The sequence below is a fragment of the Dryas octopetala genome, chromosome 1 (assembly GCF_963921425.1).
Source record: "Dryas octopetala chromosome 1, drDryOcto1.1, whole genome shotgun sequence".
NCBI lineage: Eukaryota > Viridiplantae > Streptophyta > Magnoliopsida > Rosales > Rosaceae > Dryas > Dryas octopetala.
The window spans coordinates 10,992,561-11,017,802 of NC_141366.1; the positions used below are offsets into that span (position 1 = coordinate 10,992,561).

General features: G+C 36.8%; 3 protein-coding genes across 4 annotated transcripts; 2 read left to right on the forward strand and 1 right to left on the reverse strand.

The window, feature by feature from the left end:
- Positions 1-1,104: 1,104 nt before the first annotated feature.
- Positions 1,105-10,190, forward strand: FUG1 (Translation initiation factor 2, small GTP-binding protein). The gene is made up of 12 exons (XM_086229192.1): positions 1,105-3,112; positions 3,259-3,291; positions 3,542-3,655; positions 3,824-3,973; positions 4,110-4,208; positions 4,296-4,358; positions 4,869-5,024; positions 5,176-5,241; positions 5,977-6,213; positions 6,935-7,210; positions 8,842-9,030; positions 9,654-10,190. Exons 1-12 carry the CDS (start codon positions 1,613-1,615, stop codon positions 9,813-9,815), a joined length of 3,045 nt encoding a protein of 1,014 aa, XP_086085318.1. The 5' UTR covers positions 1,105-1,612; the 3' UTR covers positions 9,816-10,190.
- Positions 10,191-11,540: 1,350 nt separating this feature from the next.
- LOC147297767 (Di-glucose binding protein with Kinesin motor domain-containing protein) lies at positions 11,541-16,963 on the forward strand. Its single transcript, XM_086246606.1, has 16 exons — positions 11,541-11,667; positions 11,773-11,847; positions 12,063-12,146; positions 12,251-12,690; positions 12,784-12,994; positions 13,073-13,149; positions 13,236-13,335; positions 13,441-13,539; positions 13,628-13,804; positions 13,906-14,191; positions 14,554-14,715; positions 14,823-15,038; positions 15,143-15,180; positions 15,370-15,533; positions 15,664-15,789; positions 15,959-16,963. The coding sequence occupies exons 1-16, from the start codon at positions 11,541-11,543 to the stop codon at positions 16,811-16,813; spliced, it is 3,237 nt and encodes a 1,078-aa protein (XP_086102732.1). The 3' UTR covers positions 16,814-16,963.
- A 325-nt stretch (positions 16,964-17,288) lies between these two features.
- Positions 17,289-20,451, reverse strand: LOC147297768 (cytochrome P450 CYP72A219-like). Of its 2 annotated transcripts, none has more exons than XM_086236015.1 (5): positions 20,154-20,451; positions 19,474-19,691; positions 18,750-18,994; positions 17,964-18,351; positions 17,289-17,714 (listed from the first exon to the last, which is right to left on the reverse strand). In XM_086236015.1, the coding sequence occupies exons 1-5, from the start codon at positions 20,434-20,436 to the stop codon at positions 17,289-17,291; spliced, it is 1,560 nt and encodes a 519-aa protein (XP_086092141.1). In that variant the 5' UTR covers positions 20,437-20,451. The 2 variants fall into 2 exon arrangements, with proteins under 2 accessions (XP_086092141.1, XP_086092139.1); XM_086236013.1 differs by having other exon boundaries at positions 19,474-19,696; positions 20,132-20,436.
- Between the last annotated feature and the right edge of the window lie 4,791 nt (positions 20,452-25,242).

The window sequence follows — 25,242 nt, forward strand, 5'->3', positions numbered from 1 at the left end:
ATAGTTTTTATGCAAAAAATGTCACAACTATTGTTTCATCGGTCATGTTAAGATTCACTCATAACACTACTGTAATCAAGTAAAATCATAGGACACTGAGAGATAAAGACAGAGAAGGGTTCAAAGACAAAATAAGACAACATAAAAGGAAAAAAATCATTCCATTCGACTTTTACGTTGGTGATCGATTGCAAATGCGAATTGGTCGATCAATGGGGCACAAAGGAAGCTTAAGGGCTTGTTAGCCTTTCTTCTTTCTTGGCCGCCACTGTTATTATATTGTTGATACATTGTTGCACATGTTATTATCATGAGAGAATTATAATAATGATTCTTAAATTTTATCTCGAGTATTATTTTGGTCCACGAATATTCATATGCATATCACTTTACTCTATTTCTTCAATTTTATTTATATTTTTTCGTCAATTTTAATTACGTATATCACGTTGAAAATAAAGAAAAGGTGGTAATTATTTTTACTTTTCCAAAAGAGCTCATATGCTTGACATGTGAATTGAAGGAATGAACTGGTATATGAGTGGAAATTTACGAATTATAGAATTTTAAAAATAAATTTATGGACCAAAATAATATTAAGGGTAAAGTTTAAGAACTATTGTTGTAGTTTGCTGAGTTGGTATGTCCATATTATTGATGTTGCTAATTTTTTATTACACTAGTTATTTGACAAGCGCGTTAATTGACATTTTATTTAATTAAATTGTCTTTTTTATGAGTTTTAGCCATCCAAAATTCCAAATGGGTTTTTGTCTACTTTTGCAGTTTTTTTTTTTAACCCAAAAAGACCAACTATTTTTTTTTCTCTTCTGTAAAATTAGAAAAAAAACAAAGAATAAGAAAACTGAAAAGTGGGAATGTAGAATGGAGAAAAATCGACCAACAAAAAAAGAATAAAGGGGTAAAAAACAGGACACTGGTAGTCTGCTACAAAAATACCAGCGGCGTTGAGGAAGGTGCCAAAATCCCGACCCAATTGCGTTACTCACACTCTGCCTTGTATCATGCTGACCATGGAAACTGCAAAAGTATAAAACCCCCATAAATATCAAAGAGGATGAAATTAGAAAAACCGTCAAAGCCTCGCCTTATCGCAAATGTATTTTGACAGGTAGAGAACCAGCCACATATTCCTTCAAATTTCATACCCCATACTTTGTTTTGGGCTTTTAGCTTTTTCCACCTCCACCTTATTATCCCCAACGTTCACAACCACAATCTCTTTCCAAGTTTCCAACTCCCTTTTGCACACACTCTCTCCCAACTCAACTGAACAATACCCAACTCTTGGAATTCCAATCACAGTTTCTTGGAGGGAGGTAACACTGTTCTCTTCTCTGGAAAGTATTAGATTTCGGCTTTTGGGTTCCATATCTTTGTGTGTTTTTTCTGTTGGGAACAATCATATTATCGTTTTTTCTTGAGTTCCATCATTGGGTAGCTTGAATTTTGCTTCAAATTGTTCTAATTGACACACAAATTAACATTTCTTGTGGAGCTCTAGAGAGTATAGGATGACAGTATAGGATATATATATATGGGCTTTTGTATTGTGGGCTCTCCATGCTAATATTAGTAGGAACTAGGAAGCATGCAGGGAACAATGGTTTCTTTGGCTTCCCTTGTTAGTTTGGGAAGTGTCACACTTGCGGCGGGTTCTTCTGAAAGGTCCCGCTCGTTTGTTAGAAAAGTTTCTTTGTCTAAGACAAGTTTTAAGGGTAACAGGAGATGGCATTGTGTGAGGTTATCCGTGTGTAAATATTCGGTCACAACTACTGATTTTATTGCCGAGCAAGGCAATGAGGTTTCCCTTGATTCTAACAACTTTATAGGAAGTAAAGATGCTTCTAATGCCAATGCTGATTTTGTACTTAAGCCTTCCCCGAAGCCAGTATTGAAGTCCTCAGGGGGGTCCAATGGCGGACCCCTTTTAGGTATTGATGCAGCTGATTGGGACCCCTCAAGAATTAGTGGGGATTCAGATGTAGAAGAAGAAGAGAGGAATAAGGTGATTGAGTCGCTTGGAGAGGTTTTGGAGAAGGCTGAAAAGCTAGAAACTTCGAGACCGGGTACTAAGAGAGATAGTGGGTCTGTAAATAAACCTGCACCATCTAGTAATTTGGGAAATGCTAAACCAGTAAACTCAATGACAAGTACTAAGTCTAAAACTTTGAAGAGTGTGTGGCGTAAAGGAGACACAGTTGCATCTTTGCAAAAGGTTGTAAAGGAATCACCTAAACTTAATACGATTCAGAAAGAAGAACCAAAAACAGGGGAGGTAAAGGTAGAGTCTCAACCCCGTCCTCCTATAAGAACCCCTCAGCCACCTTTGAGACCCCAACCAAAATTACAAGCAAAGCCTTCTACTATTCCTCCACCCACGATAAAGAAACCTGTTGTCTTGAAGGATGTGGGGGCTGCTCCAAAGTCGTCAGTGATTGATGAAACTGATTCGTCCACAAAAACCAAAGAAAGGAAGCCAATTTTGATTGACAAATTTGCTTCCAAGAAGCCAGCAGTTGATTCTGTGATGGCTCAAGCAGTTGTAGCTCCTTCAAAACCAGGAAAGGGCCCTCCCCCTGGAAGGTTCAAAGATGGGTATCGGAAGAAAAATGCTCCGCCTGGATTACGGAGGAGGATGGTTAATGATGAGGTTCCTGATGAAGAGACGTCAGAACTCAATGTCTCTATTCCTGGAGCTGCAAGGAAAGGGAGGAAGTGGAATAAAGCAAGCAGGAAGGCGGCGAGACTCCAGGCTGCCAAAGAGGCAGCTCCTGTTAAAGTAGAAATTCTAGAGGTTGGTGAAAAGGGTATGCTGATAGATGATTTAGCCTTCCACTTGGCCATTAATGAAAGCCAAATTCTTGGATCTCTGTACTCGAAGGGAATTAAGCCTGATGGGGTTCAAACTCTGGACAAAGATATGGTAAAGATGATTTGTAAAGAGCATGATGTGGAAGTCATAGATGCTGACCCCGTAAAGGTGGAAGAAATGGCAAGAAAGAAGGAAGTACTTGATGAAGATGACCTAGACAAACTAGAACACAGGCCTCCTGTCCTTACTATAATGGGTCATGTGGATCATGGCAAGGTAAAATGTCATTCTATTGTTTCATTTTCTAGTCAATTCTTTTGCTTCCTCTTTTCTTTAGTAATTCCTCTTGTTTATTGTATTTGTAATTTGTAGTATTACTAGCTCACATTATTGCTACTCCTTTTGTGTTGGTCACTTGGCAGACAACGCTGTTGGATTATATCCGGAAGACCAAGGTACACAGGCAGCTCAACAGTCTAATTTCTCCTTTCAGTTTATTTTGTAATGACTTTAGTGTTATTGGATCTTATGGCTTTGTTATTTTTGTTAAATTTTAAACACTTAATTTCAGTGGTTTGGTTATAATCTATTGATTGTCCACATACAATATGATATTTGGTCTAATAAACTTTGGAGCCTTGTGGAATTGGTGCTACCATGAAATACTGATGATTCAACTGAAGCCTGACTGGTAGATTTTCACAGGTTGCTGCCTCGGAGGCTGGTGGAATTACACAAGGAATTGGGGCGTATAAGGTGCTTGTACCAGTTGATGGCAAGTTGCAACCATGTGTTTTCCTTGATACTCCTGGACATGAGGTACACTCACTTCTCTCTCTTTCTCTCTCCTGGATCATATTTGTGCTTCTGTAATCCTAGTCCAACCAACTAATTGTCGTTGTTAATACGGTGCTGTTAACTCTGTCATGAACTGTAACTTTCTTTTTTATTTCCTCTAGATGATATCTATTATATCTGCTCCTGTAGGCATTTGGAGCAATGAGAGCTCGTGGAGCAAGGGTGACAGACATTGCTATCATTGTAGTGGCTGCTGATGATGGAATCCGCCCTCAAACAAATGAGGCCATAGCTCATGCAAAAGCTGCTGGAGTGCCAATAATAATAGCTATAAATAAGGTATGCCAACTATAATGGCACTTTTTTCTTTTGACCTTTTATTCAGATAAAAAATAAGGAAGAAGATGCTTTGCTTGCATTGCATATGACATCAGGATTTGTTGAATCTCAATTTTATTTAATCTAATTGTACCAGATAGACAAGGATGGAGCTAATCCAGAACGAGTCATGCAAGAGCTTTCTTCTATTGGTCTGATGCCGGAGGACTGGGGTGGTGACATCCCAATGGTCCAGGTTGTTACTTCTTGAGTGGAGGAATTGTGCTTCTTTCGTTGATGCTTTATACATATTCTGACTGAGTTCTTCCATGTCTTTAAACAGATTAGTGCTCTTAAAGGGAAGAATATAGATGATCTTTTGGAAACTGTTATGCTAGTTGCAGAGGTAAGTCAGATGTTGTGGATGCTGACACATTAGCTTTGATATAATTCTTGCAATAATATTTGACTAGCTATTTTGGTGGTTAGAATTTGAAAAGGGAGTGTTCCACTCTTTTACTTTTATTTTCATTTTTGTACATGGTTTTAATAGTTACCTCTTAAATTTTTATTTTTTTTTATTTTCAATATTAGTGTCCACAATTTTATATTTCTCAAAAAAAAAAAAATCAACTTCTTAAATGAATCAATTTCCCTGTCTCTTGTATTGGCTTTCCATTTGCAGCTATGCAATATACATGACTTACTGAATAGACAGATCTTATGCGCAATATATGTTGGATATTTGTTGAAGTTCCTAGATATGTCATCATCAATTCCAATAGCTTGTTTTGATTTACCTTCCTCAAACATTTCCAGGATTGAACGTTTATTATTATTATTTTTTTAATTCACACATTTTCCTTGCCTTTTTGTCATCCTCTGTGTAGTCTAACCTTTTGTATGATTTTTTTAGTTGCAAGAGTTAAAGGCTAATCCTCATAGAACTGCGAAAGGCACAGTCATTGAAGCCGGCCTTGATAAATCTAAAGGACCTTTAGTTACACTTATCGTTCAAAATGGAACCCTTAGAAGGGGGGACATAGTAGTTTGTGGGGAAGCCTTTGGAAAGGTTGGTGGATAACAATTTCGTACTCCGGGCTCTTTTATTTATATATAATCCACTGTTTATGTGGCTCAAATGGACAATATTGAAAAACCGGGTTATGCACCCTTTCACATATTTCCTATCATGAAGGACTTTTTGTTATACCCATGGTCAGGTGCGGGCTTTATTTGATGATGGTGGAAACCGTGTGGATGAAGCTGGACCCTCTGTTCCTGTTCAGGTTTGTTGTTCATATTCAAAATTATTAGTGGATCTTAAGTAGATCCAAATGTCTGAATTTTTCTAGGGCTTGCTGGAACTTAGTTAAAAATTTTGTTTTAGGGTTGTAATTGAAGAAATAGATGGTGATATTATCGAGATGCTTAACAGAGTTATATATATATATATATATATATATATATATATTGCATTTGTGCGAGTTTGTGGTTGCATTTTAAATGATATAATAATCTAGGGCATTTTTGTAAGCACAATACATTATTATTTATTACCTGGATTTATTTTTACTGTAAAGATGAAACTGATGAAAGTGAAATGAAAATTTGGGTTTTCCTGATGCTGTGATGGCTTTTGAATCATAATCTTTTGTGTAAATTTATATGGCTCTTGATACGCAAGTGCTTGTATTAGTTCATGTTCATTATTCTTCTACTTTTCATTTTGTTGGCATTATGATAGCTAAACCCAATTACAATTGGGAAGGTGAATGGCGCAGCTTTCTCCAGTCATTAATATTTGTTACATAATTGAAAAACATATTTGAAGTAATAGAGGTTTCTGGTCATTAATATGCAAAAAACTATAAATTATTCTTTAGAAGTTGCTTCCATGTGCACCTCAAGTTTCTAAGAAGATGTTTTTGTTTTTGGTTTTTTCTTGATGTTTTTTCCTTCCTTTTTTGTTGCATGATTCTTGTTTCAGTGCCCTGAATAATATTTCCCATGTCTACTTTCAGGTTATTGGACTAAATAATGTTCCTATTGCTGGTGATGAATTTGAGGTTGTTGGCTCCCTTGATTTTGCACGTGAAAAGGCAGAGTCACGCGCTGAGTCATTGCGAAGTGAACGTATATCAGCTAAGGCTGGCGATGGGAAGGTTACTCTTTCTTCCTTAGCTTCTGCCGTCTCAGCAGGAAAGCTGTCTGGAATAGACTTGCACCAGCTAAATATTATTCTGAAGGTTGATCTTCAGGTATGCATATTCATCTTTTGTAAAGAAATTTTGTAGGTATGTTGTTTATCATGTTGCAACTTTGAGTTAAGAACGTATGAGTTCGACTTTTTAGTGTTAATTTGGTCATGCGCATTTCTCAGCCCCATGCCCCAGTTTGATGAGTTGACTTTTTGATACTGTCTGATTGATGAAGTAACACAATTATTGGAATAAACCATAGTGGAAGGGAGCATCAATTTTGAAATTGCAGTTGTTTCTTTGAATTGTATCTAACAAGGCGCAACCTGTCTATTTATAGGCAGAAATGTCCCATTTAGGGTTTGCAAAGTTTTTCTGGCAGCAGAAAAAGTTAGGTTTTTCCTTATTAGCGCCCTTTCTTGATTAGAAGTTGGGACTATTTTGGGTGTTGGGGTTTCAAGAGTATAAGAAAAGCAGATTAATTTGTGGTTGCAAAAAGATAAGGAAAATGAAGAAACTTGGCATACAAACTTGTCAGGCAGCTGGCATGCCCAATGAAGTTGTTGAGCACTACTGCATGCATGGTAACTCGTAATTACAGATCATGAAACAAATGAGAAACAACTGCAAGGATTAATTATTTTTAGAGGTCCATTACAGGCTTTATTTTCAGTGGAAGATGGGTAAAACTCTAAGTGCGTAACCAATTTCAAGTTCCATAGATAATCAGTATGGATTTCAATTCTACTGTACTTATATTTGATTCTTTTATCATGTCTAGGGATCTATTGAGGCTGTCAGACAAGCCCTACAGGTGCTCCCGCAGGATAATGTCACCTTGAAGTTTCTCATGGAAGCAACAGGTGATGTAAACACCAGTGATGTTGATCTTGCTGCTGCCAGCAAAGCCATTATTTTTGGATTCAATATCAGAGTGCCAGGTTCTGTAAAAAAATATGGAGAAAACAAAGGTGTTGAGATTCGCCCATATAGAGTTATCTATGAACTTATAGATGATGTGCGAAATGCAATGGAAGGACTCCTAGAGCCTGTTGAGGTAAACTGGATTTTATCATTTATTATTTTCATATCTTGAAATGGTAGCTTTTAGATTACATGCAGAGTGTACACCTTTGTGTCTTCAGCCCTGTTACATGAAAATAAGTGCACTCATCAGGCAGACCAAATAACCAAAAGGTGCTAGCATTCATCTGTGTCAACTTCATTCAACCTTGCAATCTTAGGATATGGGAAAATAAATCTCTCTATCTTTAATAATTTTTAAGGCCGAAGCTAGCTAGCAAATTCTTTGATATATTGTGTGAGAAAAAGATATCTTTTGTTGGGATAAGTTTTATTAATTTTTCTTTGAATAACCGAAATTTCTGATAATTTTATATATTATGGTTGTTGGTAATTGGTATTCATTTCGGTTACCAGTCTGTTTATTTTAATTCTTGTTTTTGAGTCTTATTGTTTATTAGGAAGTGTTTTGCCTTTCCTAATTTGGAGGTTTGTTGTGCTAGAACTTAGCTTCTATAAAGCTATAGTAAACAAGTATCTTCCTAAAGAGAATGAACACACAACTGTGTTGATCAGAAACAGGAAAGGGAAAATACAGCTTTGATTGATGAACATTTCAGCAAATGTGTTGGTTTGTTTGTTATGTGTTTTTATTTTTTAATGGTTAGACTCTGTTAACAAATTCTGCCTGGTGAAATTCCTAAAGGCCTTAAACTAAGGTTTCATTCTTCTCTTCCTGAAATTCTTGGAACTTCAAACTCTCTTTTCTCTTACATGATAATAATTTCTATGCCCATATAGATGTTCTTCCTGTACTCTCCATAAGCGTTTATCCTAGCTCCGGAAAACCCCCCTAAGTAGCCGTTCAAGGAAACCCTGCATTTTGATTTTTACTCATATCCCTTCTGAAACACACTCAGTTTTACCCCTTTGCATCCACTCTTACATCTACTTTCTGCATCATATATTTGGAAATATAGGATCGTAAGTCACATATATTGGTTTTAGGAACCCATGCCCTTGATTTTCAGCACTGTCCTAGCCTATTCTGTCACCTGTATAACCATTCTCCCAAACCTTCCTTTTATCCTTCAGAATTTTCAACTTGAACTCGAAACAACGACTTTCTCTGTTCTAATGCGTTCATTGGATTTAGGTTTCACATAGTTTTTCTTTTACCAATGTTTATGTAACATAGTGGTATACAACGGAAGCATTCCAGGTACCTTCCTGGTGGCTGGTGATTGTTATGTTGCACTTTTTTCTATGCTGGATGCTGTTCAATGCTTGTGATAGGTCATGCATTTCATATTTGATACTCATATTAGCTTTTGAACAGATTTTGTTATACAAAAGGTCCACGTAACATATTTACCTAATGAATAAGTAGGCGCTTGTGTCTGCCGTTCCTTTACAGTTTTCTGATTGATTTGAGGGTGATTGCTAAACTGGAACTTATTTGCATTTAACTTCTCTCCCCCTTCTTTTTTCCTCTCCCTGTTAAAGACTGTCTTAGATTATTTTGTTGTCTGTACAGATTTAAGCACCAGTTCTCTTGGGGTGTATAACACATTGACTTTAGCGCATATATATGCTTTTAACATTGTTTCAAATGTCTGGTCTGAAGGATTTACAGTTGACACTATTACTTGTGTGTATTGATAGGAACGAGTAACAATTGGCTCAGCAGAAGTCCGGGCGATATTCAGCAGTGGCAGTGGCCGTGTTGCTGGATGCATGGTAAATGACGGAAAAGTTGTTAAAGGCTGTGGCATTCAGGTCATTCGAAGGGGAAGAGTAGTACATGTTGGCCTTCTTGATTCTTTGAAACGGGTGAAGGAAATTGTAAAAGAGGTATTATTATAAGCCTGCATTAAATTTTTTGGGCCATTTTTGAGAATTTTTGTAAATTGCAAAAAGGGGAGCAACCTAGTGCATGGGAAGTGTAAAATAGATATACCTTAAGAAATAATGACCTAATATAATATATATCACAATAGAGAGTCACCTTGACCTAGTTTTCATCAATTTCTGGAAACTGACTGTAAAAGAAAAGTTAGTTTTACAGGTGTCACTGTAACGGCAGGAAGAACAAGACATGATGCATAAGGTGTAGGTGTGTCTGTCTTGCAAAATTATGGGATAAAGAGCTTTCCACTAAAAATCCATGAATATATACTTCAGTGGATTCATTTCCACTAAAAATCCATGAATATATATATATATATTCTTCTTTTTTAAAAAAAATAAAATTGAAAGAAGCTCTTATCAGTAGATCTTGGCCTCTAATTTGATCCCTGGCACAATGGCTGTTCCAATGCCAATATTCAGCCAGTTTGACAGGATTCTTTTTCTTATTTTGGCATTCTTTAAATTGACCTGAAGATGTTGGTGACCCATGTTCAGAATTCTTTTGGTATTAGAATGCTTTAATTTGACTTCTATTATACGATAAGCTGTATTCTCTCCTCTTATAGGTAAATGCTGGACTGGAGTGTGGAATCGGGGTGGAAGACTACGACGATTTTGAGGAGGGAGATATTCTTGAGGCCTTCAACACAGTCCAAAAGAAGCGGACCCTTGAAGAGGCATCTGCTTCAATGGCAGCTGCAGTGGAAGGAACAGGAATTGAATTCTAGAGAGGTCTGAAGTTGCAGCATCGGCTTATGTGCATGCTTATCAAACTGTAATGTACCTCAATCAGGCATATCACCATCTGATCAGTGTTTTGACAGTGCTCACTCAGCAGGTTTGCATTGGCTAGTTCCCACGCGTGCCATTTATTTTGTGTGTGGGGGTGCTAAGGCTCTCTGCTTGCGATGAATGTACCCATGTTGTATGCTGTTACACTGTATATAATTATACATTTAGCTTTCAGCTTCTTTTGTAGAGGGGGGGGACATTCATTCAAGTTCCTTGTAGTTCCAATGTGAAGAGCACTTGTAACAGATACATAAAAGTTGAGAAAAGTTACAATTTTTTTTATGGTGCTCTAACCTGGATGCATCATCTCAGTTTGAGGTCCAATAACTTGCAGACTGTATTTTCTATGTTTCTTGTACACGTTATAGACAGATCCTGCAAAGCCATGCTGAAGGTGTGTGATTAAGTGCAGTTCATATGCTTCAATTTTCACCTTTTCTTCTTTTTTTCATCATACCCCTTCACTGAAAATTACATTGACTTCCAATTTTACCCTTACATATTTCCAAACTTTTAAATTTCTTTTGAACTTAAAATTTAAAATATCCTATCTGAAAAAAAACAAAAAAAAAAAAAAAGTGAAAAATCCTATCCGGCCCAACCAAGGCTTGATCTGGGCCATCTAGCCATGTCATTGTCATTGACGAGGATTGGGGACATGTAGACCAGAGTGGATGGCCCTTTTATTTTTGTAAAAATTATAATGGTATCTTGGAAAAATATAAAAGGGTATATTTTTGTGGGGTTCACTCTGGTATGCCAGGTCAGATTGGTCACCTGGTATCCCGAGCCAATAAAAATGAGACACATCATTTTTTTTTCTTGTTTGACAGTGTCGAGCGCTCGGTAGTGTTTTTATTATAACTTGCGAGCGTTGCAATAAGCACTCGACATCATTTCCTCTGCCGATTTTTGAAGGTACTTTCCAGAAGGTTCACCTCCTACGATCCTAGGGTGTATAATGGAGCTTGTAAAGGCAATATGTTAAGTTTTAACTATGGCATAGTTAAAACCAAACTAGTGCCGAGCGCTCGGGAGAAGAAGAAAATGACAGTGCTGATCACTCGGCGACAATACCGTGTGCTCGGTGACCTGTTACCGAGTGCTTGGTGACCTGTTACTAAGCACTCGGTAACGCCAGGTCAGGAATTTGACCTGGCATCCTGGTGACAAAGAAGTTTCTTTCCACTCTGAAACGTAGTTGGACAATCAAAATTGTTTTTTTTTTTAGTCTTTATTTAAAAATTATCCTTACAAAAATTAAATTAATTAGAAATCATTGAAAATAATTTAAGTGTTAATTGAAAACATTGTGTCATAGAAATTAAAATAAATTACATGATTTGATTATTATATTTAGGGTGATGATGAGACGATGACTCACCTCCCTGGTGCCCGGTCAAGAAGTTTCAAAATTCAAAAGAAAAAAGGCCAACGGTCATCCGTGTCCGAAAGAATTACGCAGATTGAATGCGCGAAACGAAATCAGCGCCTTTCTTTCTCTGTTTGTTCTCGTAAAGATTCAAAAGCACTTCTTCCTTTTTGGGTTCTATTTCTTTTACATAATAAAGCGGTGATTATCATCACAGTCTTTGATTACTTGAATTCAAAAACAGTGACCGTAGTAGTAGTTGCAGTGGAAGAAGCATTGTTATTTATCAATGGAGGAGGAGCATAAGCAAAAGCAATGGCACTCTTTGTATGATGAGCATGATTATGACCCTCTTCTCCTCACTGACGTTTCTTGGCAGCAAAACAACAGCTCCACCACCAACTCTCACTCTGACTGTAACCCACTTCTAAACTCCATACTTTTCAGCAAATACACAACTACCCAAGATTTCATTTCTATGGCTTCTCTAATTTCTTGATACCCTTCTAATGCTTTGGCAGACTCTTCTCTGTGCTCGCAATTGCAACGTATGACAATGGTAGATCCTGATTCCTCTAATGCTAATGAAAATGAAGGTAATTTCATGAAAACTTCCTTTTAGTTCTTTTTGTTTCTCAGCTTTCTTTTATTTGTCTTCTCTGAATGATTGAATCCCATTGTGAGAATTGCGTTATATTGTCTAATTCTGTAGTGGATCTACTGTTAACTCTAATTTAGTCAAGAACATGGAACCCATTAGTATGCAGAATCATATAAGGTGATTTCAATTTCGTCATTTCCGTCCATGTAGGTTTTTCTCGGGAAAATTATCAAACCACAGAAGTCATTAGTACACCAAAATTCAGTGACCCAGTTGCAAATGATCGTCTTGATGGTAAATTGGACTAGTCTTTCCTTTTTCTATGACAAATTGGCCCAAAATTTTGGATTTGACTTTAGGATTTTCAAGAATTTGATCTACTTTATGGTACATTTCAGGCCGGTCCATGATAGGATTTTCACTTACATCTCCCGATTTGGTTATCTGTGCCGGGTCACCTGATATACCCAAAAACTGCTATGGAGATTCCCCTGAGTTCTTGGAAAATAAATGCCATCAGAAGCTGGATTCTTCTATTGAGCTCTCTTTTGAGAATGGAATCAATGCGTCTCAAGTTAAAGATACCCACAAAACTCCAACTGTAAAGTTCTCCACAACATTGTGTCAGACTTTTAAAGAGGATTTGTCTCCTGAAGCTTCATTCGAGCTTCTTCCACCTCCGGCGATTGAGGACAAGTTGAAGGAAGATTCCCTTCCTGATATAAGCGACAGTGTAGGTTGTGCAGATGGGGCTGTGGTTTCGGCTGAGGTAAATTTTTTGGTGGCTAATGATTTCATGGGTGGCGATTCTCAAATGGCAAAATGCGGATCACCAAAAGTAAGCTTCTTGTAAGCCCTCTCTGGTTCAATACAGTTTATCAGGAAAAAAGATAGGATAATTAGATCTTTTGTCCAAATTATATCATTGCAGGATAATGACAACTCTAAGGATGAAAGAGACTATCAGAAGTTGTTAATAGGTTATGAGAATCAGAAAAAGGAATTAACAGAGATGAGGAGTGCATTAGAGGAGCTTAAAAAGCAAAACCAATCCAAGAGTAGAGAATGTCAAGAAGCTTGGAAGTCTTTAAAGGAGCTCCAAAACGAACTCATGCGCAAGTCGATGCATGTTGGATCATTGGGTATGGCAATAATATCATGTGTCTCTTAACCATTTGAACCATCTGTGGAAATGGTATATTGATGCTTGTCTGTTGCAGCTTTTGCCATTGAGGGACAGGTGAAAGAGAAGAGCAGATGGTTTACATCATTGAGAGATTTGACAAGAAAACTTAAGGTACTAAGTTGTAAAAAGTAAAAAGAAATACTGTATTTTGATTACATAGATGTGATTACACTGGTTTGAAAAGTTCCATTTAACAGATTATGAAAATGGACCACATCAAACTATCAGAGGAGGCATTGGCATATAAGAAGTGCCTTGCAGATATGAATGAAATGAGGTCTACCATTCATTCCACTTGTAAGTCAAACATGGCCATGTTATCCAGATAACCACATATTTTTTTTAATTCAGAAATAATATTTTTGTTTTGCTTTTTTCTGATTCTAGCCTTTTCTCCAATAGTAAATCAGCAAGTAAATTTGCATAAAGATCTGAAGGCTAAGTTTATTGATGGGGCCAAAGAACGGAAAGAACTCTACAACAAAGTGTTAGAGTTGAAAGGTTAGGTGTATGTTATTTCTGATTTAGAGAGATCCAAGCAGTTATGAGATTGAAGAGGGTTTCTGACATCAATTTTGCTCACTTGTAGGAAACATAAGGGTCTTCTGTAGGTGTAGGCCTCTAAACACTGAGGAAGTTGCAGCAGGAGCTTCGATGGCTATTGATTTTGAATCTGCTAAAGATGGTGAGCTCACTGTGAAATCAAATGGGGCTACAAGAAGGGCCTTCAAGTTTGATGCTGTATTTGGCCCCCAAGCAAACCAAGGTATGCAAAGTTACAAATAATGATATTAGAGTTTTTGTTTTTGGTCATCTATTAAGTAGAAAACTCTTCAATAATATGTATCCTTTTGTTGTCCTATTTAGCTGATGTTTTCGAAGACACAGCTCCATTTGCAACCTCAGTTCTAGATGGGTACAACGTCTGCATATTTGCTTATGGGCAGACTGGAAGTGGAAAAACCTTTACAATGGAGGGCACCGAAGAAGCTCGGGGAGTCAATTTTAGGACTCTTGAGGAACTGTTTAATATAATTAGAGAGAGAGAACAGTTATATCGATATGATGTATCTGTTAGTGTTTTAGAAGTCTACAATGAACAAATACGAGATTTACTAGTTTCAGGGAATCAGTCAGGAGCAGCTGCGAAAAGGTTTAAAAGATCCTTCACCATCTCTCTTCTTTTTCTCCCTTATTTCTTGATATGTGGTTTCTTCTAACCTCATGTTTAGGTGCAAATTTATTGATCACATTGAGACATTGCATACATTACATATTTTTCATAAATTTTCACCTATTTTGCTGGCAGTTGGAATAGCACTATGGGCTCTCATTTTTACATCTTAAAGTGGAACTCTTTTGTTTCCGTTTCTTAACAATTGTTCTTTCAAAATTTGAACCAATTAGTTCTGTTCTATACCCATTTTTGCCTCCTTGATAATTTTGCACTTCTGATGATTTGTCAATCTGCATGTCTTTCATAATAGTTATTCACCCTAGTGCAATGACTTGTAGGCTTGAAATTAGACAAGTCGGTGAAGGCATACATCATGTTCCAGGATTGGTTGAGGCACATGTCAATAACATGAGTGAAGTCTGGCAAGTTCTGCAAACTGGCAGTAATGCAAGGGCTGTTGGCTCAACCAATGCCAATGAGCATAGCAGCCGGTCACACTGGTCTGTTTATCTTCGTTACAATCAAATTTATTCTAATTTAAATTAAATAGGACTTTTTTTTAACTTTAAGATAGATTTCTAAATGTTGGTTCCCTTTATCAATGCAGCATACACTGTGTAATGGTGAAGGGGGAAAATTTGTTGAATGGCGAATGCACAAGAAGCAAACTATGGTTGGTGGACCTTGCAGGGAGTGAGCGCATAGCGAAGACAGAAGTGCAAGGAGAACGACTCAAGGAAACTCAAAATATCAATAGATCTCTATCTGCACTAGGTGACGTCATATCTTCACTTGCAACTAAAAGCTCACACATACCTTTCAGGTCAGTAAAGATTAGTGCTTGGTTTTAATACTCAAAATGTGCAAACTAGACACTCTATGCTTCCAGTGGTGACTTTATTTTTCTAAACTATGTCTAATGTGCAGGAACTCCAAGCTTACCCACTTGCTTCAAGACTCTCTAGGTATTTTATTGGGATCACAGAAGAAGTCAAAGGCTAGAATTTGGATCCTTGAAAAAAACAATTCTTATTCTGTGTTGTTTAATATTCCATCTTATTTAGTTTCCTCCATTTTATTGGTGGTGGAATTAATATATCTTTGTTTAGAAGAAACAGAAATGAAAAACTAATGAATATGTTTCCTTGTTTTAGGAGGAGATTCCAAGACACTCATGCTTGTTCAGATAAGTCCTAAAGAAAACGATTTGAGTGAGACCCTTTGCTCGCTGAACTTTGCAAGTAGAGTGAGAGGGATAGAGTTGGGTCCTGCAAAGAGGCAAATGGACACTTTTGAACTTCTGAGATACAAACAGATGGTAAAATCATTTGCTTGGGGCAGATGCAGATTCCGAATTTAGTTTAAAATTTGATGTTTTGTTATTATTCTTGTGGTTGAATATGTTCATCTATTTCATTCCTAACAATCTTGAATCTTCTATTTGCTAGTTTGAGAAAACCAAGCTAGACGTCAGGAGCAAAGATGTACAGATCAAGAAGATGGAGGAAACAGTCCATGGATTAGAATTGAAGATAAAAGAAAGAGACCTGAAAAATAAAAACCTGCAGGACAAGGTATTGTATAGCTAGTCTGTTTTCACTTTATATACATATAAGCAAAAGAATTTTAGGATTGGAATTGAAGAAAAAAGAGAGACCTGAAAAGTAAAAACCTGCAAGACAAGGTATTGCATAGGAAGTATGCTTTGACTTTATATACATATAATTCTCGTCCATTTTGCAGGTCAAAGAATTGGAATCACAACTTTTAATTGAGAGAAAGCTAGCACGTCAGCATGTGGACACAAAGATAGCTGAGCAGCACCAGCAGCAACTGAAACATCAACAAGAGGAGCAAACTATTGCACCCACAAGGCCACCTCTTACAAACCGACCATTAGCAAGTCACAAGAATCTCAATGAAACAGCCATTGCGTTGGGAAAAGACCAAGTTAACCTTATGCAACCACTAACGGAGAAGACCAGTAACAAACTCCTTCTTCCTACAATGGATGGTTTTGTTAAGTATATTGATCCTGTAGAGAAAGAAAACAATCCTGAGATGGCTGAACAATTTCTTCTGCCAAAGAGAACAGGAAGAGCCTCTATTTGCCCAACAGTTCAGCGGATTCCAGCAACCTCAGCTCCAAGGCGCAACTCTCTAATCCCACTCCCAAGTATACCAAACCGTGTCCAATCCCCACTGCTTGTATTACCATTGGCGCCAATAGCATACCATGCTGATAAGAAAGTTGATACAGATCATGTGTCTGAAACTGACTGCTGGCCTGAGCAGACACCTTGCAGCAGTCCTAAAGTGATTAGAAATGGTGGCAAGAAGCTAAACAGCATGCTGAGACGAAGTCTCCAAAAGAAAATTCAGATAAAATCCCCAATGCCGCCACACATGAGAAAAGGTGTGAATGTAGGGATGGAGAAGGTTAGAGTCTCTATTGGAAGTCGAGGGAGGATGGCGCACAGGGTGTTACTGGGAACTGGTAGAAGGGCTGGAACTAAAGAGAGTCAGAAGCAGAATCATAGGGACAAGGAGAGGGGATGGAATATTGGTACAGCAGCAGGGAGCAGAGCCGGAACGTAGAAGGGGACTAAGAGGGGCCCTGCAAACTTTTGTAAAAAAAAATTTAATATAAGTTGTAGAATACCAATGTGGTAGCATATTGGTTGTTTGTAATTACATTTTTTGTCTCTTCTATTCTATTATTTTTGTGAACATTACAATTAAATCAAATGTCACATAACTCAAACCGCCCCTTGTTTAAAAGGAGGAAACTTTAATTAGAATATATACCATAATTTGACAAATAAAAAATATAACCTTCATTAATTTTAGGTTTCAAACATGCAGCTTAATTGGTGTTTAGGATTATTGTAGAGTATCTGCCCCACCAAAGACAAGCAACGATTAAAATATAAATGGAAATTATAAGAAAATGTCGATACAAAAGCATAACATAATTTAAACCATGGCTATGATCTTTATTTGATATCTTTTCCTTTTTGTATATTATTTGTTCTTGTCTTTTTACAAAAAGGACCTAATTGATGGGAGCAAATCAACGTTTATGTAAAATGATATGAGCCCCAAATTGTGGTTGAAGGGGGGGTTCAAGAGGAGCATGAGCATAGGATGGAGAGAGCTCAAAGGTGAAATGTTGTAAAATCAATGCCAAGACAATTTTGGCTTCGATCATAGTAAAGTTTTGTCCAATGCAAATCCGAGGACCTCCTCCGAAAGAGAGGAATGAAAAAAGTTGGCCTTTTGTTGCCTTTGAAACTCCTTCTGAAAATCTCTCTGGCTTGAACTCCTCTGCATCATCACCCCACAGTTGCTTGTCATGGTGAACAAGCAGTATGGGCAAGCAGATTTGGACTCCAGCTGGTAATGTTAATTTTCCAACTTGTGTTGTCCTGTGGCTGGTTCGATTAAGCGTAACAACTGGTGGGTATAATCGAAGAACTTCAAGTAAAATCATGTTTACCTACAAGGTCGTTATCATACACTCACGGTTAATATATATATATATCATTTATAGAAATCCAGTAACCAATTCAGTAAAATTCATTTACAGCATGCATCAACCAATTTATAAAATCCAACAAATAAATGACATGATAACATTCAAAATTGTAGAGAAGCATATGCAAAGGGTAATTTCACTATATTTTTCCTCTGTTTACCCTATGCTCTTATAAGCATGTCATTCTCATCAAATATATTGTATACTTACCACTTTTAGGTGAGTTAGGCCATCAAAGTCTGGTTTGTTGCTTCCAAAGACTTGCAAAACCTCTTCTCTTGCACGAGCTTGCCAATTCTGATACTTACTTAGTAAAACCATTGTCCAAACAAGCATCACTGAAGTGGTCTCTTGCCCCACCAAGTAAAACAGCTTACACTCCTCGATCACTTCTTCGATACTCATCCCAACCTCTTTGTTGTTCCCATGTTCTTGAATTTCTTTGAAACTGGATTCCAGAAGTATACCTAATAAGTCATCTTTAGTGGCTTCACCTGCCTTCATTGCCTCTTCTCTTTTGTTTATAATACCCTTGACCAAGCCTTTAATTTCCTTGTCAATTTCCTTCCTCCTCTTGTTTCGCTCAGTTGGTAGAAACCTACACAAACACTACTTAATTCAATGATTTTGTGAAGACATGAGGAAGACAAGTACATTTTTCATGCAATATACTCACTGAATATATATTGTTATTGTATTAATGTTCAACAATCATTAGACCCAAAAACTTAAACTGCCCATTCTGCCTAGCTTACACTTTACAAACCAACAAGGAAATGAAGAATAGGGATATTGAGGGTTTCAAACCCAAGACTCTCTTGTAAACCAATGAGTGATACCATGGTACATGGCAGACAACCATTAGACCTTGTAAACCAATGAGTGATACCATGGTACATAGCAGACAACCATTAGACCTAAAAAACTTTAGTTGTTAGAATGTTGGTCAACAATGTATATCAAACTAATAATTAATATAAAAATTTTAAATTTTACCTCCATCCCGAAATGTAAACACTTTGTTCGGCTTTTATCACAAATTGTACTTGCTCTTTCAGGAGTTGAAATATTTTCCTTCCTTCTTCATAACTACTTCCAAATGATGTTCGAGAAATCACATCCCCCGTAAGATTATTAAGACAAGGCCACACATCCAACTCACATGAACCCTCTTTAGACACCAACCTCTCCCATTCATTAATGATCTCATCACAACTTTGGTAAAACGCGGGTAACATACACTGTACCAATTAAATATAGGATTTGGTAAAAATTAAAGAGAAATCAGAAACTATCTATACATTGATAAATATGAATAATTGTGATTGTTAATTAGGCTCATTTGGTAACATATATTTTTTCGTTTTTGTATTTAAGTAAAGAGATTGTTAGAAAACATACCGAAGAAATATTGCAGGAGAAAAAATGGAGAAAGTGAAGAGGAATATGCATGAAATAAAAACTTGAATTTTTTTTTCGACCAAAAAAAAGAAGAAAAAGAAGTATTTAAAATTGTTTTATAATGTTTAGTTTCTAGTTTTCATTTAAGGTGCCATTCATATAATCATATGCATTTTCTCATATCTCCTTACATATATCATCTCTTTTCTCACAATCATCTCATTTCTTGTTTTTTATTTAAAACCAAAATGTTACCAAACTGCAGGCCCTAAATCTCTAGAATTAAATTTAGATGAATACAGCAGTCAAGAGTACATACCTTTAATTTTTCTAAATAGAATGCTGGGTTGATAATCTTTCTGTGTTTAGCCCATTTCTCACCTTCATAGCTTGCAAGACCAGTCAATAGCAACTTGCTAAGTGGGTTTGTTAGTGGGCTGTGAAAGTCTTCATATTTGTTGAGGATATCTTTCATATCTTCTGGGTTCATGATGTTCACCCTTGGTATGGGACCATACCAAATGAAAGAATTTTTACCTGATTTTTTTCTAATAAAAGTTATAACTTCTAAGATGATTAATTTATGCACACAATACCCATAATGAGAATAGATACAAAAACAGAAGTAGATATTTTAAGGATGTATAAGGAAACAAAAGGAACTATAATAATATGTAAGTAGACAACTCATGCGAATTAAATCAATTTAGTCACTATTTTGTCGTGAACTACACTTTTGGTCTATGTAGTTTGAGTAATTTTTCACTTTAGTTTATTATCATCAAATTAATTTCTTTTGCCGTTTGGAGCCACCACATCATTAAATTGTTAAGAAGTTGAGGGATTCCACGAAGTTTGAATTTATTAATGCACACTAAAGTAAACCACATAAATTTTTGTATTATCCATTATCCATATATCAATGGTGAATATGGCCCAATATAGCTGGGAAGGCGGAAATTAAACAAATGTGAAAAAAAAAAAAAACATTTGGCATACCGTAAGTGTTGATTGTCTGATGGACAAAAGGGAGGACTCGGGGTGCTATATCATGGGAGTTTGAGAGGTTGATGGGTTTGGATTTGGCTTGTTTAATCATCATATAGTTCTCCTTCAAGTCTCCAAACAAGAGCCTGTAGGAATTGCCTTTAAGGCCTTGCTGCCTCAGGCAGGTTTCCAGTTTCTTTGGCCTCAACCACACCCAATTCAGCATCCTACATGCCCATGTTAGAATGCTAACAAATACAACACTCAATGAAACACTCGCCACTGATACTTCCATTTGTGTGTGAGTTTGAGAGAGCTAGAGAGATCAAAGAGGTTCTACTGAAGAATTGGGAAAATTTTATTAGAAATTTAGAATATATATATAACCATCATTAATATTAGGTGTACTCAATTTATATTTTAAAAGAACAAGTCAAAATCCGTTGGTATCTACTTAGGATTTAAAAAGAATCTATCAAAATCTAGTTATATTCACAAAATCCCTGATTTTAATTGAGCTTATTAATAGATGAAATTTGGTGGATTTTGGTTGGGAGGTGGTAACACAAATGGGTTTCTCTTTTCATGTATCTGTTCATTAATGATATGGTTTTTACAATGCCTAGCATTAATATAAGGTGTCAACCTATTAGATCTCATCGATCTAGCCACATGTGGACCAATTAGCTGAGTGCGTCTTTCATGAGATTGCCCCAATGAGAGGTATCCTCTCGGAATCCATAACTCATGCGGCCTATGCCTCATAAGACTAGAACCCAATTAGTTACCTATTTGCCCACATATCATATATTATTGCATATATGTTTGCCGCTTTTCTCTTATATGTTGGAAACAATGTTAGCGCACGTTTCGTAGCTTACATTTTATATTTTTAACTCAAAATAATATCAGGCCGATCAATTGCCTCTTTTGCCAATCCTGGAGTCCACGAAAGGCTGTCTCTTCCTTCGTGACACTCGCCGTTGCATGCGATCTCTCATTGGCATATATCCCGTTTTAAATGCTTAAGTTTAGCTTTTTTAGAACCTTTGACTTACTTATTAGCTTCTTAAAATTTCGGGATTAATGTCAATTTAATCACCAGACTATTACATTTGTATCAGTTTCGTCGTCATATTTCTAATTTGAAAAATTTAGTTCTCAAATTTTTTCAATTTTGTCTATTAAGGTTATTAAGTCAATTTACGCACTTTCTGCATGTACAAAGCTTCGTTTACATAGAATCATGTACCAATCACGTACCATCCTTTTTGAGGGCAGAATGATCACTCTAAACTATACCATAACTCCATGCGCGTTTCAACCCTAGACATGTTCACTTGATTTCAATCTAAATTGACTGAACAACCTCAATTGACAAAATTAAAAAAGTCTGGGACTAAATTTTTCAAAATAGAAGTCTGAGGACCAAACTGATATAAATATAATAGTCTGGAGACCAAATTGGCATTAATCCCTAGAATTTCATAAATTTTGATTCTTAATCAGCATGCTTAGTTAAGTTTGATCATGACCCACACTCAAAAAGTGACCAAAAGTTGGAAAAAGAAAAATAAAAAGACTGTGGGGTGTAATCTACAGAAAAATGCAATTTCTTTGGTAATATATCTAAATTAGTTTTGAAAGTTGTCTTCCTCCAATATTTGTTATTCATTTAAGGGAAAACTTGAGTGCTGCTATTTGCACACCCTTTTCTTCTCTTTGCACACCCTTTCTTAAAAAAAAAAAAAAAAACTCAAAGGAAAAGATCTTATACCCCATCAATTTTTCTTTTTGCACACCCTTCCTAAACAGAAAAAAAAAAACACACACACACCCAAAAATCACACACCCCATCCCCATCTCCCCCCTCCCCCCGTACACACCCCCTCACCCACACACCTCCTCCCCACCTCTCCTCTCTCCGGCACACACCCATCCCCGAGCAGCCTACCACCACCGGCGACCACCCCACCCTCTCTTCTTTTTCTTCCCCTTACTCGGACCACCTCCCTTCCTCCAGCAAGCTCACCATCGCGCGCCGAAGAAGAAAACATAAAAAAAAAAAAAAAATTGGATCGGGTTCGGTGGACCAGTGCCGAACCCAATGGTTTCGTTCGGTAGGTACCCACCGAACAATCCTATTCTATTCGGCGGGTACCTGTCGAACGAAACCACCGGGTTCGGCACTGGTCCGCCGAACCCGCTGCAATTTTTTTTTTTTTTAACTTGTTTGGCTGTCTGCTTGGGTGAGAGGAGAGAGGGAAGGAGATAGAGAGAGAGAGAGAGAGAGAGAGAGAGAGAGATAGATAGATAGATAGATAGAGAGAGAGGAGAAAGGGAGGAGCCGAGGAGGGGCTGCCGGGCTGGTTATGGTGGCTGTTTTGGGTGGTGCTGCGCGCGGTGGTGGTGCTACGAGGAAGGTGGTGGTGCGCGGTGGTGGTGGTGCGAGGAAGGTGGTGGTGCTGCTGGTGCGAGGAAGGTGGTGATCGGGCGGAGGGAAAAAAAACAGAGCAAGGGGGTGTGTACGGGGGGGAGATGGGGATGGGGGTGTGTGGGTGAGGGAAGGGCCAAATGGTCTTTTCTCTTGAATTTTTCTTTTTTTTTTTTTTCAGAAAGGGTGTGCAAAAAGAAATTTAGGGGTGTGCAAATAGCAGCCCTCGAAAACTTTTAGCTAAAAGATTTCAATTATACCCAATGTCTCTATTCAGGACATGAATTTTACTTTGTGTCGGAAAATTAGAGTTTAGCATATGTGCTTATAAGTCTTGGGTCTCTCCACCCATTGCCAATTGGTTTTAGGTTGGATGCTCTAATTGTATCATTGTGTCAGAGCTTGGTTATCCGCGTGTAAGGCTCAATGGCCACATGTGCTCCCACGTCACCCAATACAATTTGTTCACGTGTAAGGCTCAAAATATCGCCACCCGTGCGGGGGCGTGTTGAGAGTAATGTGGAGCAATAACTAAGGACTGAAATTTTCATTTTGTGTCAATTAAAGACCTTTGTTTTTCAGTTTTTATCTCAACTTTGGTCAGTCGTTGGACCCATTAAACCTCAATCAAATTCAGAAAAATTATACTGGGTTTAAAGATATACATCTCCTATTTACAACCATATAAAGATCACCTAAATCGGATCTTTACAACTTCAGATAATCGACCCCAAACTAGAGTACTCGAAACTGTCCAATTTTTCAGATATTTTTTTAGAGATCCGATTACACAATTTCGGGTACCCTACTTTGGGGCCGATTATCTGGATTTGTAGATGTCCAATTTGAGTGATTTTTATATGATTGTAAATAGGAGATTCATAGCTTTAAAACCAGTATAAATTTGCTGAATTTGGTGGAAGTTTGATGGGTCTAAGATCGGGCCAAATTTGAGATAAAAATTGAAAAAAAACAGGATCATTAATTGACACAAAATGAAAGTTTCACTCATCAGTTGACATAAAGTGAAATTCATGTCCTGAATAGAGACATAAGGTATAGTTAGAGTTTTTATCTAAAATTTTCCCTTCATTTAATTGCTGCAGAGTTTTTTTTTTCCTAACCAATTAATAGGGACCAACCATATTCCATATCAATCAAACCCAGCAAAGTGATCATGCATGTTGCAATAATTATTGGAGATGGATCCATGATACGTACTATATTTTTTACACAAGTTTTCAATGAGACCTATTCCATATAGGATTTCAATGATCCGAACCGTCTATTTTTTAGGTCTCAATTAAAAAGATCATAAACATCAAGAAACGCAAGCAACACATATTTTTTCTGTAGATCATAAACATCAAGAAACACAAACAACAAGATTAATTGAACAACTTAATCGAAGTCAAGAACACATAAATGAAGCCATAGTGAACAAGTCTTCTCCGGCCTCTCTACAATTCTTTATGCAACTCAATATGGGGCTGAGAATATTTGCAGGTTATTTGTGAGAGCAGGGGCTTGTCCTTATATAGTGGTGGTAAGATTAGAGTCCTCCCATAAAGGTGGTTGTTTGTACCTCAAGTACCTCTAACCAAATACTTAATTACTAGAATAAAAACTATTTATCCATGTTCAATTAGGATTTCAATTATCCTACTTACTAGGCCCTTATTACTTGTCAAAATAGAATCACAATATGACAAGTAACATCCGGATTAATCCAATACAATTTTTTCTTAGACTGAAATATATGATGACTTGTTGTATCATAATACAAGATGATTAGTCCATAAAAAATTCTTACATTCTCCCACCTAGACTAATTCGCAATGCTCAACAAGAACACCATAAAGAACAGACCAAAAATCTTTTGTGATCACATGAGTTGTATAAGTTAAGCCTAGAATGAGACTTAATCAATTACTGGTTTAACATGGAACCATAGAAAAATCATGCAGTACTGAAAAAGCAAGCATCCTATGACCACCAATGTAATTAAACAAGTAATCGACCAAGTCACCAGTATAAAACATGAAAACAATATTGTGCTTCCTTAAGTGATTCAAATCATGATGCACATCAGTCCAATCTACCTTAATTGCTTCAAAAAAGCTTGTAAGTTTCAAAATGAAATTGCATTCCAGAATTTGTCATTCAACAAAACCAAACAACACCATCCAAATAGCTATTTCAAAATCAAAGATTATATTTCTGAAAACTGTAACTAAAATGAAATAATGTTCTTAAAATAAGAATCAAACTTAAACAATAAACCAACAATTGATGCTCAATCCGAAAGTGCACTTAAACATCATCTTTGGAAAAGTCAGTAAACTATCAAGATTACAAACCAAACTTAAAAATAATCAAAACAGAGTTTGATAAGAATAAACACAAAATTGGCACTAGTCTACAACATCCAAAGACTCTAAAACTCTCATTATGGTAACATGTTTTTTGAAAACTCCTAAAGGCATAGCTTGGTGATCGAAAGAGTCAGCTAGCATGGATTTCACCATCTCTAACTTTGTCTCTAAGCCAAAAATTATTAGATAAGTAAGGTATCAGCTCAGTCACATAGTATCAAGTATTAAGTAAGATTATATGGATAGAATGAGTGCTTCCATCCTTGTATATTCCCTCACGATGATCATGTGG